Source organism: Mustela putorius, unplaced genomic scaffold, assembly GCF_011764305.1.
Source record: "Mustela putorius furo isolate JIRA1106 unplaced genomic scaffold, ASM1176430v1.1 tig00001059_pilon_pilon_pilon, whole genome shotgun sequence".
NCBI lineage: Eukaryota > Metazoa > Chordata > Mammalia > Carnivora > Mustelidae > Mustela > Mustela putorius.
The window spans coordinates 4,983,689-4,999,982 of NW_025421553.1; the positions used below are offsets into that span (position 1 = coordinate 4,983,689).

Consider the following 16,294-nt stretch of genomic DNA (forward strand, 5'->3'; position numbering starts at 1 on the left):
CAAAACCGCAATGAGATACCATCTCGTATGGGTCAGAATGGCTAAAATTAACAACTCAGGGAACAACAGATGTTGGGGAGGATGTGGAGAAAGGGGAATCCTCTTACACTGTTGGTGGGAATGCCAACTGGGGCAGCCACTCTGGAAAACAGTATGGAGCTTCCTCAAAAAATTTAATAGAGCTGCTCTACAACCCAGCAATTGCACTTCTAGGTATTTATCCAAAGGGTACAAATGTACCAACTCAGAGGGGCACACGCACCCCAATGTTTAAAGCAGCAATGTCCACAGTAGTCAAACTATCGAAAGAGCCCTAATGTTCATTTTATGTAACTACAGTGGAATATTACTCAGCCATCAAAAAGCTATTACTTGGCAATAATGAAATCTTGGCACTTGCAACAACATGGATGGAACTAGAGGGTATTAGGCTAAATGAAATAAGTCAGAGAAAGACAAATACCATATGATTTCACTCATATGTGGAAGTTAAGAAACAAAACAGATGAACGGAGAGGAAGGGATGGGAAAATAAAATAAGGTGAAAACAGAGAGGGAGGCAAACCATAAGATACTTTTAACTATAGGAAACAACCTAGGGTTGCTGAAGGGGAGCTGGCTAGAGGGATTGGGTAATTGTGTAATGGACATTAAGGAGGGTATTTGAAGTAATGAGTGGTGGTGTTTGCAGCAGATGAACCACTAAATTCTACCTCTGAAATTATTATATTTTTTAAAAAAGAAGATGCTATCTAAAAAGCAAAAGAAAGAAATCTATGTTCTTATCACTCTTGCTGTACAAAGGCTACAAGGAAGAGGAAGGTTCCTGCTGTACAGCTTCGCCTGAGCTGGAAGGGGCAAAATGTCAACACATGAGAAGAATGTATTTGCTTAGGGTGCCTGGGTGACTCAGTTAGTTAAGTGTTGCCTCTTGGTTTTGGCTTAGGTCATAGAGCCCCATGACACAGAGTTGTCTTGTCCATTTCTGTCTGTTTCTGCCCACCCTGGCCCCACTCTGTCCCTCGGTCTTGAGCTCTTTCTCTCTCAAATAAATGAATTTTTAAAAATTAAAAAAAAATAATTTCTGCTTAGTGTGGGACAAGTCACTAAGTCTGTGCCTTTTTCCATGAAGAACAAAGAGCATAGTTTCAATATTTTCTAAATTCTATTTCAGCTCTATACCTCTGATTCTGTGAGGGGATTATAACAGATTTTAGCCTATCAGATTTATTGTTCTCTGTTTTCTCCTCTCATTCCCACACAATAGAAAGAATTTGAAAGGTAGTGTAGCCACAGTGCAGCTAAAATTTCTGGTTCAGATAACTAATTCAGTGCTTGATTACATGTTTGAACATTGTTCCCCAGTTTCAGCTCAATTTCTTCAGTATAGCTTGGCCTAAGCCAGCCTTTCCAGTTCAGTTGAGTACTTACCCATTCAGTACCTATCTCTCTCACCTACTGGGAGAAGACACGAAGAATCAGAGAGGAAAATGGGAGTACAAACAATACATCTGTATTCATCCCCCTCCTTTTTTTGTTACTGACATGCCACATTGGAGGATTTGAGGATTTATTCCTATAGCCCTCATTCTCCGGTAATGCTAAAAGGTCCGTGACAGCATATTTTGACCACTGCAAAATACTTTGTTTTTAGTATACATATCAGCATTGGAGTAAAAGCACAAGCATTTAATTTGTTTTCCAAGTGCCGCCATAAAATTGCTGAAAAGATAAAGAATTCTGTAGGATAACATGTTAGGATACACACAGTATGGGTGTTGGTTCTATTTAAGAATAGGAAATTACCTTTCCCTGGTGCTAGAACCCATTTCATCTTTTAATATCCTTTAAAGCTGATCCAGACGCAAGTTTTCCATTGACTTTGACAAATGGTGCACTTTAATTAGCTCTGTGGCTTTCAGAGCCAGAACACTGGATTGAGTTTTCCACTCTGTATGTTGCTCACTAGCAGAGCTGAATTTGCTGAGTACAATTGTCCCATGAAAATAACAACATAGTTTTTTGGAGATAGTGGATTAAGGTCAACTGAAATGTGGTGGACCCTTTACTAAATAGCTGCATCTGTCCTAAATTACAAGTAGTTTTCTGAAATCTAGGAAACACACAGAGTTTACATTCAAGTGTGACTAGCAGTCTCATCCTCTAATGCTTTAAGTACTCGGGAAGCCAAAATCATCTAAATATGGGACATTTTGTGCTACACTACAGTTGTACATGGTTACTAAGTTTGGGTTAGATTGAGACACAGGTTCTTTAAAATTAGAAGCATTATTCTATGATTCATATCCTATTATCTAAGTTGCACATTTGTGTTGAGAGGTTCTTTTATGATAATGTCAACCATCCCCCAGACGATTGAAAACAAGGGTGAAGCTCAAAAAGCTATCTCTGAACAGCTAAAATACATCCCATTCTTCAAGGCTCATGTGAAAAGCAATTAAGACATTAGGTTCAGGTTAACAATCAAAGGGAATCAAAATTTGCTGCCCCCAAATAGGACTCTTTGGCATAAGGATTATTTTGGGCTGATTATTTTTAAGAAATCACAGACATAGGAGAAGCTGTGAAAACTGAGTAAAAGTTACCTTTTTGTAAGAGATATTTACATTTTAAGAGAGGTGTCCATTCCTTTGGGTGTCTCCCTCTGTACTAAGAGAAGGATGACTCTAAATCTCTAGAAGCTCTTCTCAGTGGAGAAGGCAATGACAAATTCTGCATAACAACCTTACCCTTGTTTACTCGGCTTTTCCTATTAACATCCATAACTGTGCATCCCCCCTTTTGTCTTTAGCTACAGAAGTTATATAAGATAATGTCTTGGGCCATTTTGAAAAGTATTCCTGGGTGTCTCCCATGCGTACAGGAGGTATACATGTTATTAAACTTATGTTTGATTTTCTCCTGTTAATCTGTCTTTTATTACAGGGGGTGCAAAGGTCTCAGCCAAGAACCTGGAAGGGTAGATGGAAAATTATTTTTCTTCCCTCACACTATATACATATTTACAAAAATATACTTAAGTAAGTTGCTCTGTTTAGTGTAACATGAAGTTTAAGAAAATAATGCATTTTCATTTGAATATTTCATGTTTATTCAAGTCAAATAGCTCATTTCCAGATATATTTTTATGTTTTATTTCCAGGAACATTTGCAGCTTAATCAGGGAGGATATGAAGTTAACCACCTGCTCTGGCACTGTGTTGCTGCCTGGTCATGTGTTCAGAAGAATAGTCCTCAGCTGAATAAGGTGCTTGAACATCTCATCTCTCATAAAGTGCAGCTTCAAAAGAAATGCTGGTAAGAGGGATTCTATAAATCCAAAGTGTTTAAATGTTAAATAACCTTTGTTCTAAAATGTTAATCACACCTTAGTTGACTATGAAAATAATTTATAATCTCAGTTCCAAATGCATGGGCAATTTATATATTTTGCATTAGTTCATTTCATCAATAAATTGGTCCTCTCTCTCTCTCTCTCTCTCATTTTTTGCTAGATTGCATGCATGTATTGCTTAATTTATCTTTATCAAATGAAATTTGTTATTGATAAGAAGTACCTCCCCCCATTTAAAACATCCCTTATTTTTTAAAGTTGTTGAACAACATCAGTGAGGTACAGTTTATTGTCCTTGGAGGAAATATATTGAGATTGTTTCTTTATGCCTTACTTGTAAAGTGTAACAAAAATAAATCTTGACTGATAAATGTCAGTTTCCTCCTGTACATATATTAATTTGAGAAGGAAAAAGAAGTCTTATATTACTACCCATGAGGAAATAACATTCAATGGAAGGGAGAAGAATTTTAAAGGAGTATTTCTGAAGAGAGCAATCAGAGGAGATATCCCTGTTCAGTATTTTAGGATAATCAGAATTCTTAATTCCTCTTCCAATGCTAATGGTAATAATAATACTAATGATAGTAATAATAATAATAGTAATAGTAATAACAAATCTGTCATGCCATAGCCAAGTTGCAAATTCAATAGTCATATAGTTTTCTTAAAATTAGTTCCTGTTTTTAGGCCTCTGGATGCCCACACTACACCAAAGTCCTTTGTATATAAAAATTCTAAGAATCTAGAGAATTCCTTATGAAGGAAAGGTGTTTTCCTAGTTTAATTTGAAGTTTTTGGGATTCTAGATCAAGTAAAGATTTCTGGAGGATGGCTTAGAGATTGCTTAATTTCTTAGAAATAGCCTAGTTCAGAAGACATTTCATCAAGAACTTATTCTGTCTTGTCCTGTGATAGGAGAAATTTATTCAGTATTGTAGCTAACAAAGATTGTGATTCTTTTAAGTTTTAAAACTAAGGGTAATATCTTTAAATGGGAAAATTACAATACAAATAGAATATAATTCTAATAAGCATATATTAATAGAGAGCTGATAAATATGACAAAAATTAGAGATTCTCACTGGTGCAAATTTGGTTATTCTGAAAGCCATGGAGATTTCAGACCCTCTTAACATAGAAAATAAGTTGTAGGGGATTCATAGATACAATTTAGTTTTCAAAAGAGTGTAGAACTAATTTAGCTCTTGAAAGACTCTACCTTGATTTTAAAAATAAGGGAAATTGCATTTTAACATATAAAAATACATATTACATGACTGTCAAGTTTATTTTCAAAGTACTCTAAGAGTTACCAAATAAGCAAGTTTAAAGAAATACTGAGATAGTAAAAGTGGCTTATTAAGATTAGCTAATTCTGAAAGTCAAGGAATTATTTCTTTAACCAAATTTCAGTTTTACTGTACCGCATCAACATTGATTTAGTTTGTTAATGGATTGTCTTGTTCAACCAACCAACCAACCAACCAACCAACCACAGGCCCCAAATGTCACTTGCCCCAAGTTCCCAAACTAGTGTATAATATACATAATCTATTTGTAGTTTCAACCTCCCCCAGAAATTTTGTTTTAAAAAGGTCAGCTAGAAATTTTTCAGTCTACACCAATGAGTCTACCATTTGGACCCTCTCCTTCCTGCTTAAAAGATGAGATCATCTGCATGATGACACCTTGCTTTTCCCCCTAGAAAGCAGCCTCACCTAGAATAATCCCTTTTTTTTGTTAACAACTTTCTTGCCCCAATGACCCTCCCTCTATAAAATCCTTCCAACTCCTTGGAACTACTCTCTACTCAATAGATGTGGTGTTGCCTGATTCAGGAATCTTTTTTTTTTTTTTTTTTTAAGATATTTATTTATTTATTTAGTTGACAGAGATCACAAGTAGTCAGAGAAGCAGACAGAGAGAGAAAGGAGGAAGCAGGCTCCCTGTGGAGCAGAGAGCCGGATGCCAGGCTCAGTCCCAGGACCCTGAGACCATGGCCTAAGCCCAAGGCAGAGGCTTTAACCCACTGAGCCACCCAGGTGCGCCTGATTCAGGAATCATTTAATAAAGCCAATTAGAATGTCAAATTTACTTGCTTGTCTTTTGTTATTTAACAGTCTTTGGGGCCATTGGAGATCATACCAAACTATTCTGACTTTGCAAATGGAGAAACTGAGGCCCCATTTATTAGGTTACTAGTGAGTACAGCGAGATTTTTAGGGTCCCAGGATAGCATGCTTCAGTACCTTATCCCACTATCATTCTGGCTGTATAAATAAGGGGATAACAGTTTTGAGGCATCTTGTCACTAAATACTGACTTCTCATTTACTGGGAAGACGTGGTGGAAATCAAGTGAGGGAGGGGATGGCAGTGTTTAGACAATGCTGAATGAACAGAGGGGTAATAAACTAAAAAAACAGTGACTATTTAAAATAAAAATGAGGGGGCGCTTGGGTAGCTCAGTGGGTTGAGGTCTCTGCCTTTGGCTCAAGTCATGATCCCAGAGTCCTGGGATCAAGCCCCGCATCGGGCTCTCTGCTCAGGGGGGGAGCCTGCTCTCCCCCCACCTCTGCCTGCCTCTCTGCTTACTTGTGATCTCTGTCTGTCAAATAAATAAATAAAATCTCTAATGAATAAATAAATAAATAAATAAAATCAAAAGGAAAAGATAATTGCTTAAAAAAAACCTGCCAAATAATTTTAGTCTGTTTCTTATATTTACTGTTTTTTTAAAGAGGTTTCAATATTTCTTTTTAAAAAAGTGATGAGTCTAATAAACAAAAATAATGCATTGATATTAAAAGGTTAATTTTTAAGTTCGCAATTTGCCTAATTTCTGCTAGTCAGATTTTCTGTTGTAATGATGATGTTATACCAAATATTAAAGAATTAATTTTTCTTCTTGTAAAGTATTTAAGTCATTTATGGAATAATCTATATAGCTATCCAGAAGTCACTATTCCAGATAAAACAAAACAAACTGTGATGTAATTATCAAAATCAAACCAGAAATGCTTTCCATTTCTGGGTAAACTTGGATGTTGGTCTTATATACGCCAAAGGCTGGGTACATGTAAAAAATTAAGAAAATGAACAGTGTATTTAGAATGAAATAGAAATATTGAGGCATCAGACCTTGATAGTAAATTGAGACTTTGTCAGGATTTGCTGGACCAGATAGCCTTGGAGCTGTGACACTTGGTAGAAGATAAATTTGGTGTAGTAGTTGAAATTCAATGCCAAGTGACTATTAAGAGGAGTAACCTGAACAATTTTGTTTTCCATGCATATCAGTAAAGTTACCATAATGATGAATCAATGTTCAGAGATTTAAAATGCAGAGAGGAGACCATCCAACTGATTGATCAGAAGACATTTGATTAATACTGGCAAAAATTGCTTGTGCCCATGTAAGTGAGTGGTTCTCATCTGCCCATTTCTGATGTTATCTATCAGTAGGTAATTCATCCCATAAATCTCTGCCTTGCTTCTTATAACCCCCTTTATAAAAATTATACCCTAGAAAAAGAAAGAAATAGAAGCAAGTGGTTTCAGCTGAGCCTGAAAAGAGCCGGCCCAGAATCCACAAAGGACTCAGGGAAGGCATCACAGAGATAGAGCAATCTCCTTCACTAGGGGACAGGGAAAAAATAAATTTATTAAATAATTTATTTAAAATAAGCATGCTATACTGGGACCCTGCAGAGGAAATGCACTAAAGACAATAAATTATAAAACAGGGTGAAGAAATAGAGAAAAAGGGACTACTACATGATCCCCTCCCAGCTGTCATGCACCAGCCTTTATCTGGGAAGTTTAGCTGCCCTGAGCTGCTGATAACCAGCTTGCTGTAAGGCAGATTTCCATTTAATATGGTTAAATTTTATATGATGCTTCATACTCTCAATGCTCCACCCTGTGGTTTGGCCTTTTATAAACTGCCTCATTTGCTCTGGGAAGATAGCTCAAGCCAGGGCAAAAGCCTTTCTAATCTAACATGAAAATAATGAATTGTGTTTATAATTGAATTATTAGCCAATGAAGACTGCTGAGAAATGCAGTATGGCATTTCAGTAGAGCAGTATAACATATAAAATTATATCTCCCAAAGCAAAATAGCTGACTTAATGCGCTCCATGAATGTATTCCAAAAAAGCTTGACAATTTAAAATTATATGGACATGGCAAGTGGTTTCCAGAGGTATAGTATTTGTGTTTGCATTGAAATGAATCAGGCAAGGAATTAACTGCTTTCTATAGGCAGCAAGGCCTTACTTTCTGTCTAGATCACGGATACCGACATTGCTTATCTCCTGAACCCCAGTAATTATAATGTTCAAGTGACAGTCTAACCCAAACCATTCAAACACCTTTTTTGTCATTAGCCCTCCTCCTTCATGAGCTGAGATGGCCGTGTAAGTCCTTACTTTTCAGACTTGTTTACTGGATTTTTAAATGTATCCTGTGATCCTCTGGGCGTCAGTCTCCAGCAAGGGTAAATATATAATTATGCCTTGCTAGGTTATGGTACAGTAAAAAAGCATTCAACCTCAAGTCAGAGGACCCGAGTTTTAGTCCTCTCTCTTGCTACTTGTCTAATTTTGAATGAGTTGCTTAGCCCCATGAACAGTATCTGGTTAGCAGATAAATAATTACACTAGCCACTTCAGAGAGCTTTTTGAACGATTTAAATGAGATAAGTAATAAAAACACTTTTTATATACGGAGTCTCCCCTATTACCTCTTGTCCTACGAGTTCAGATCTGAATTGTTTTTTTTTCCTAGAGAGGCTTCTACCTACTGAATTTCGATCTTCATACCTGGCACACATCTCCTCAAGTTAACCAAACTACACACCCTAACAGCTACATTTCGGAAGTGTTCCCCTGCTCTCTACCGTCTCTGTCACAACCTTGGTTTAGGCCCCTATTGTCTCATGACTCTTGGAGCTTTTTAACGGGTCTCTTTGCCTTAAGTTTTCCTTTCCATAGTCTGATTATACCACTCTCTGGCTTAAAATTATTTAATAAGAACTATTTTGGCATGACACGGGTTACATCAGGGTCTCATAACTTGCCATGATCAGAAAAGAGCAAAAGGAGCAAAAACAAAGACCGAAAGGTCCTGCTACTAGGTAGGACTCATGACTGCCAATAAACCAAACAGATGAAGTGCCTGATAGGAATGGATGGAGGTGATAGTTCGTGATCCACCGGTGCCTTCTCTGGTGAAGCTGCGTTCCTGGCTTGTCCAACCCGCCAGGCCTTCGTTCTTGCCCTCTGTTATCTCTGGAGCTCTGAGAATGAAGCTCTGCCAGCAGGAGACAGAGCGACTTTTAGCAGACACACTAAAGACTAGATTCACAGGTAGTCCATTTTTTCTGAGTATCAAAAATCAGACAATGGCAAGAGAAATACATTCTTCAAAGTAGTTTCCATAAATGGCCAAAATCAAGAATGAAATCCTGCCTGCCCTCCTCACGTGCAATGAAGATTGAGCTTGCTTTATTTGAATTAACCTTCCCTTAACATACTTCCTAGTATGTTAATATACTCTGGAGTTTCTGATAACATTAAGGTTAAATCACTATTTAAAATGTTATATCCCCTCCTTAAAGGATAAATTATATATCTATATATATCAATATTTTATCAATATATCTATATATATATCAATATATCAATATTTTAAGGGTCATATTTCTGAAATTATTTTGAATTATTAAATTTTATCTATTTTTCCTACTCACTTGTCAGCCTTTTACCACTAGGATTTCCCATTCCTAAACTTGAAATACTATTCATTTCTTGCTTGGTTTGAGTAAATTCTAAGTATGGACATAGGCTCCCTATTTCATTAAGTGATTTCTTGCTTATGTACAACTCTATGCTGAGAATAACGTTTGTCACTATTTATTTCCCCCTGAAAAGTGTACTGTACATTTTGTCCATTTTGTCTGGAAATAGGCCTCTGGGCTCACAGTTTTGTTGTTTTTTTTTTTTTCCCCCTCATTCCCACTTTAAATCTCTAAATGTTGCTATGCTATTTCCTAACTTATGATTAGATGTTCAAAACCAGTCTACTTTTTTCCTATTTTATCTTCAATCCGGAATTTTTTAGGAACTTCTTTGTGATTTGGCAGCCAGGATATAAAAGGCATCCTCTCTTGTCTCATGGGCCAGCTTACGAAGCTGTTGAGGCAAATCCTCCACTTTACCCTGAGAAAAGTCCTGCTATGTGCAGCTGTGCACAAATGAGGTGGTGATAGCTCTGCGTTTTCTGAAGGCCTTCCATTGATTATTCATCGTTCACATGCTCAGTGCACAGCTCCTGCCTCTCTTGCTTGGATTATACATCACATTAAAGTGGAAAACCCATATATGCCTGCACTAAATTTTAATTTTTGGCTTCTTGTCATTGGGAAGGTTTTCCTTCATTTAAATTCCATTTTCTTCGTAACTTTAAAATCTTTAAAATTCCTTTTCTTTTCTTTCTTTTTTCTTTTTTGTAGTACTACAGGTTTCCGCCCTTGATTCTGTTTCTCTGGTTGTTTGTTTCTTTCTTTAAAAAAAAAAAGATTTTATTTATTAATCTATTTAGTGCTTGAGTTGGGGGAGGGGCAGAGGGAGACAGAGAGAGTCTCAAACAGACTCCCTGATGAGGACAGAAGCCCAGGCAGGGCTTGATCCCTTGACCCTGAGACAATGACCTGAGCTGAAATCCAGAGTCAGATGTTAACCCACTGAGCCACCCAAGCATACCTGGTTGTCTCGGTGGGAATTAGTACTGGGTCTCAGTTTGCCAGTTTTCTTCCTTCCGAGCAACTTTTGCAGTTAACTTCCTCATTAAGGATTTGAATTATATTTTTGTATTTTAATCTCTTTTCAATCTCTCGTTTCCTTACCATACTACTTTTCATCTCAGTATTGAGGCTTTTCATTGTCTTTTTCTCTCATTCAGCTTTATTCAAAGCACTTAAGAGTCTCTAAAAATATCTTTTGGTCCCTATAAGAAATAATTTTCAGAGCTGTGATCCTCTCCAAATATTCAGATTGGTATTCTCTTCAGTCCTTGCTTTCACAGTCTCCATTTTCTATTTTACTTACCTCATGACCTAGGAGAAATCTTTTAAAAACTCGGTATTTTAAAGCAAGAGGTTTGTATTCACAGCATTCATAGCAGCGTTATTAAATGCTGTGACGCTCAACATGCACTATCATCAGCGACCTTCCTGTATTCTTCCTACTCTTTGATATTTTACTTTTGAGGAGAAAATGCCCCCCCAGTGTTCCCATTATAGGACTCCTCCTCCTCCATGCCTCCTACACACCAATTGCCACAGCATGGTTTTCTACCCTTTGTGTCATGTGGAAGTTGCCAGATGAGAGAGATGAGGAAGGAGCACAGAGATAATAACCTGGCTCCTTACAAAGTCAGTCCTCCAAAGTAAGGGACTGGCTTTACTTTTTTCTAAAGCTCTGAAAAACACCCTAGATAGTCAAGATCATTTTTTTTTTCCCCTTTTAACTTCTGTTGGAGACACGAGGCTGCTGTATTTCATGAAATGGAAAGTGGGTACTCCTTGCTGCCGTTCAGCCCAGCTCCACCAACTTCATGGTTTGTGGAAATTCCCTATCAGTTGCTGCTCTTAGTGACTTCTCTTTCGTTCTCGGTCTTTCATTTTTAGGGTTGTGTGTATTTTGACATTGTTTGTGTTTTCTGAGGTGTCTATTGAAAGACTGAAATAATGCTGTGTAAGTGTTGTGACCTGGAGACATCTTAATTCTGTCTTCTAAAATTGCAATTTGGTCATTGAAGAAATCGCTGTAGAGGAGTAGGGAGAACCTAGGAAAACTGTCTTGATTGCTGATGTTCCTAACCTTTTCATAAGGCTGTGTAGATAGTCGGATATGTCAGTAGTTTTTTATGAAGCTCTTATTATATTTTAGTTGGTCTATCATCTATATATTTATTTATTTTCCATATTTTAGCTGATTTATATTAGTGTAGAAGGGACAGTGGGCCAGAGGAAGGCTTGCTGAGGTCTAGCCCAAGATCTGGTACCATTTACCTGTGTGAAGTGGTTCACATTAATTTTAAAAGTGAAAAAAAATTTTCTTAAAGTAAAATGAATCAAGTAACTGTGACACTTTGGACAAGCCAGTAAACCTCTGCTCTGGTTTCTTTATTTATAAAATTAGGGGAAGTTTTATAATATTTGCAAATTACTTTATACATGTTTAATTTCATGGCACTGTAAAACCAAGTCAGTCTACTAATAATTGAGATTTGTACTGTAGTGAGTTGACAAAGAAGCTAGTGCAAAATTTCTAACCCAATTAACTTATCTTTCTGTGTGTATTGGTTTTCAGTTTTGAATTTTAACAAACTTTAATATCTAAGTATTGGTGTTTCTATTTTATTTTTAGCAAAGGTACTTTCACTTCAGAAAATTTTATGATCAGTAGGAAGTGATTGAAAATAGTGTGTTTGTGTTGAAGCATTTTTCTACACAGGAGGTCGACACAAATGAATCTTTTCTCATCCATATTCTAGTGAGAGTGCCCTGTGTTAGTTAAAATTTTCCAGACTAAAAAGTGAACAGAAAAACCAAAACCAATAGGTATATTCAGGGGCAAGGAAGTTCTGTAAACTCTGAGACTATACTCCTATATTCTCCTTTACTTGACCTTATTGTGAAGTGGGGTGAGAGGTACTCCGGGAATGACTCACTAGTCATTCACCTCTGAGGGCATCTGGACCTCAGTCACTCTAGGACTTCATAGAGAAAAGTTATCAAATTCATATCCTTTGACTTTGAAGAAATAGTCTTTTTGTAATTCGATTCAGGTCAACATTTTGAACCTAGCCATTTCACATACAGCATTTTACTTAAATCTTGTGATAGTCTGTGAAATATAGGTTTTGCTATATTTACTTAAAGATGAGTAGATTCAAACTGAGGTAGTCTATGCAAATTGCCCTAAGTCATATACCTAATTAGTGGCAGAGCTAAGATTCCATCTCTAATTTTTCTGACTTTTAAAAAAAATTTTTATTTTTTATAAACATAAATTAATTTTTCTGACTTTTATGTTCATGCTTGTAAACGTCATGTTGAGTCTATCAGGATTCAATTCTTCTGCCTGTAACAGTAACCTAAGTACAGTTGCATTACCAAATAGGGTACTAATTATTGCACATAACAAGCTGTACACAACTGATACACAGATTCTTAAGAAAATCAAGACCAAAGCTCCTTCTAGCTTCCTTTTCTTCCATTGATGGTATTGGACTTCCATCATCTTGTTGCAAGACTGCTGCTCTGCCCTCTGGCATCATGTATGTTTTCCAAGTGGGAGGGAAAAGATGAAAAAAAAAATTACCCGTTATTTAAATTTCATTTCTTTCTTAATTAGAAAAATAATAGAATTATTAGAAAAAAAACCTTTCATAATACATTTCCATTTGTATTATTTGTACTACTTGTATTATTTTTATTATTGACTAAATCTACATTTATGGCTATTCCAAACTTCAAGGGTGTATGGGGATTTATATTTTTTAAAAAAGATTTTATTTATTTTTTATTCGATAGGCAGGGATCACAAGTAGGCAGAGAGGCACACAGAGAGAGAGAAGAGGAAGCAGACTCCCTGCTGAGCAGAGAGCCTGATGTGGAGCTTGATCCCAGGACCCTGGGATCATGACCTGAGCCGAAGGCTGAAGCTTTAACCCACTGAGCCACCCACGCTCCCCAGGGGATTCATATTTTAAGTCAAATATATTAAGATATAATTTACATACAATGAAATTCACACATTAATGTTCACAGATCTATGACCTTTGACAAATTGCATACATCTGTGTAATCACGAGATATAGAACGCGGCCGGTTTCCATAGTGTAGTGGTTATCAGATTCACCACACAAGTTATAGAGCATTTCCATTTTGAGGAGCAATGTTTACTGAGCATTTTGCCATCTTGAACAAAACTGAGGTTTATTTCTGAAAGGAAGGAGCAGACAATATGAGGTAGGCAATAGGCAGCGTTGTCACATTAAGGTTAAATTTTTTTATTGAGGCTAATTAGCATATAACACTGTATTAGTTTTAGGTGTATGACATAATGATTGGATGTTTGTATATATTGTGAAATTATCACCACAATAAGTCTATTTTCTATGTACTTAAATAATGGTTTGGAAAAGCAATACTGGAAATGTCCTTAGGTGAGAGAAGAATTTAGCTGTCATTAACCCAGCTTAAAATGGGAACCTGGGTAAATGTCCCAGATCTGTTTATGTCTCAATTTTCTAATATTAAAAAAAAAAGATATCAGAGGGGTCTTGAATGTGTCAAAAAATTGTGGTTCAGTAAGTGAGATAATTTATGTGAAAGCACATTGAGATCTGTAAAGCTCTATTCAAATATAAAGAATTGTCTTTTTTCCTCATGATTAGAGGTATTTCCTTTTGAAAATGATAATGAACTTGGCTTACTGGCCTGAAATATCATAGTTGTGAAATACAAATTGTAAAATATGCCAACTCTTTATCAATGGCTTATAAATCAAGGCAATATGCAGGTCTAGGTAGAGGAATATACATTTGCATTCTTATAGTTCTCCTTCAAACTGTATCTCTTTCAGTAGGGTGAAAATATCATTTAATGTATAATTTCCTGAAACTATCAAATATATGTTCATTTATGACTAATAAATTCCTGTGTGATTTTCCAGTTACCATATACTACTTTGAATGATAAATCTTGACAGTCTTCTAATCAAACAGAAATATAGATTTTGAGAAATTATACTTTTTGTAAAATCAAGTACTTTGAACTTTTGGACTTTTGGGAAGGTCATTTTTAAATTTGTTCTTTTTTTTTTTTTTACAGGAAAACATTTTTGCAATTCATTTCTTAGTTGTAGAAAGTTAAAAATCAAAAACTATTGTGAGATATTGGGGACACTCTAGAGCCAGAGCCCTTGATTGCTTATTATACAGGATCTGTGAAGAAATATGATCTTTTATAGTATTTATTACTCTCAGAGTTTCGATAGAACTCTATTCTGAATTCAAATATCCTGCCAAAATGTAGTTCTTTCTTGAAGACTTTAAACAGAAACAGTGTCAACCAATACCTATCTTTATTAAAAGTAAATGTATTTGGTTATCTGGGATACTCATTAACTCTGGCCAATTTTTTCATTAAAAATTGTTTATTGTTATTTTAATTAAGGTCTGTTGTTTTGCTCACAAAATTCCTAGGTTGGATTCAATACTGGCTTTGTTGGTCCTTGGGGAGGCTGCCAAACTAAACATGGCCTGCTTAAAAGCTTTAATGGAACTAATGAAAGATTTCCTTTCAAGCATTATGTCTGTTCAAAACCAGGTAACGGTATATTGTTAATTTAGGTGTTTTAAAAGACCTGAAGAGAAACAAGTTTTTATATTTGCCACTACTTAAATTGTATATCATATTAGGGATTATAATGAGCATAGCCTTGTGATAAAAATTTTAATTAAATGTGAAAGTAAAAGCACATTTATCATATATCACACTACAGATAGATTGATATAGATAGAGATGTAAAGATAGGGAAATAGATTATACACACACACACACACACACACATCAGAAGGACTTTAAATTTTATTAACAAACTTGAGATCATATAGTCATATATGGTTTAGTTTCCAAAATTTAAAATATATTATGAAAGCATTTTTCATTATAATGACATATTATTAAAATTTATATTTTGGTCTGCATGAGATAATTTAACTATTACTTCATTGTTGAATATTGAGTCTGTTTCTAATTATTCACAGTTAATTGCAAATAATGTTGAGCTGGTATTTTTGTACATAAAATTTTTATCTGTGTTTATGACTATTACTTTAGAATAGATTCATAAAATTAAATTACTAAATGATAGACTATAAACTTTTTTTAATATTTGTAGAATGGCTCTCCAAATTCCTCTCCAGAATATATAATTGCCTTGCTTTCCAATGAAAAATGTATTAAGTGCCGCACACAATGACTGAGCTTTATATAAAAAAAGATTCTTTAAAATGTAATACGGGGAGGTGATATTTCATTGGATTGATTTATATTCTATTGATTACTAAGGAAATTGAAAAATTGTTCTTTATATGCTTTTTAGCTCTTTGTATTTTCTTTTAGCTAGATTTTATGCAATCTACCCAGGGAAAATCCGTTTTTTAAGTACATTTTAGAACTATTAGTTGATTATGGTTCTTTAACAACCCTATAAAATTTGAAGATATTTCTTATTGTAAGTATAGTATATAGTTTTAATTATGACAATGTCCCTCGATTATCTAATAACTGTTTTCTCATTTTAGGAAGAAGGCTGCAAGGTAGAAGACATTTCCTGGGCCTGGAATGTAGTCTACATGTATATAACAATTCTTGCAGAAATCTGCTTGTATGCAACCACTTCTAATTTGCGAAAAACTGCTTTTATTGGTTTCTGTGTCTGTAAAAGTTCACAAAAAGATATTTTACTCATGAGTAAATCAGAAGAACCACCAGAATTGAAGGAAGCAAGTATTTTAGGTCTTTTGGAATATTTCTCTTCAAAAATATCGGATAATTGTAAGTAAATTATTTCTCAACTTGTTGAGAAATATTTCTTAAATGTCCCTGTCTACATATAGCAACAAACCTTTTATTTTATTTTATTTTTATTTACTTTTATTTATTCTTTTAACCTACAGTGTTTTATTAGTTTCAGATGGCTAATACAGTGACTCAACAATGCCATATATCATGCCGTGCTGACAAGTGCCCTCCTTAATCCCCATCACCTATCTCACCCATCCCTCCAGCCATCTTCCCTGTGGTATCTGTCAGTTTGTTCACTTTAGCTGAGTCTGTTTTGTGGTTTCTCTCTTT

At 35.4% G+C, this 16,294-nt stretch overlaps 1 protein-coding gene across 2 annotated transcripts in view; it reads left to right on the top strand.

Moving 5' to 3' along the window:
• TMEM232 (transmembrane protein 232) overlaps window positions 1-16,053 on the top strand; it is a 57,306-nt gene extending 41,253 nt beyond the window's left edge. For both annotated transcript variants that reach the window (XM_045087145.1, XM_045087146.1), the window contains exons 9-11: window positions 3,164-3,318; window positions 14,638-14,761; window positions 15,742-16,053. In XM_045087145.1, coding sequence (XP_044943080.1) covers window positions 3,164-3,318; window positions 14,638-14,761; window positions 15,742-16,002 — 540 coding nt within the window. In that variant the 3' untranslated portion in view covers window positions 16,003-16,053. The remainder of the gene's footprint in view (window positions 1-3,163; window positions 3,319-14,637; window positions 14,762-15,741) is intronic.
• Window positions 16,054-16,294: the final 241 nt, after the last annotated feature.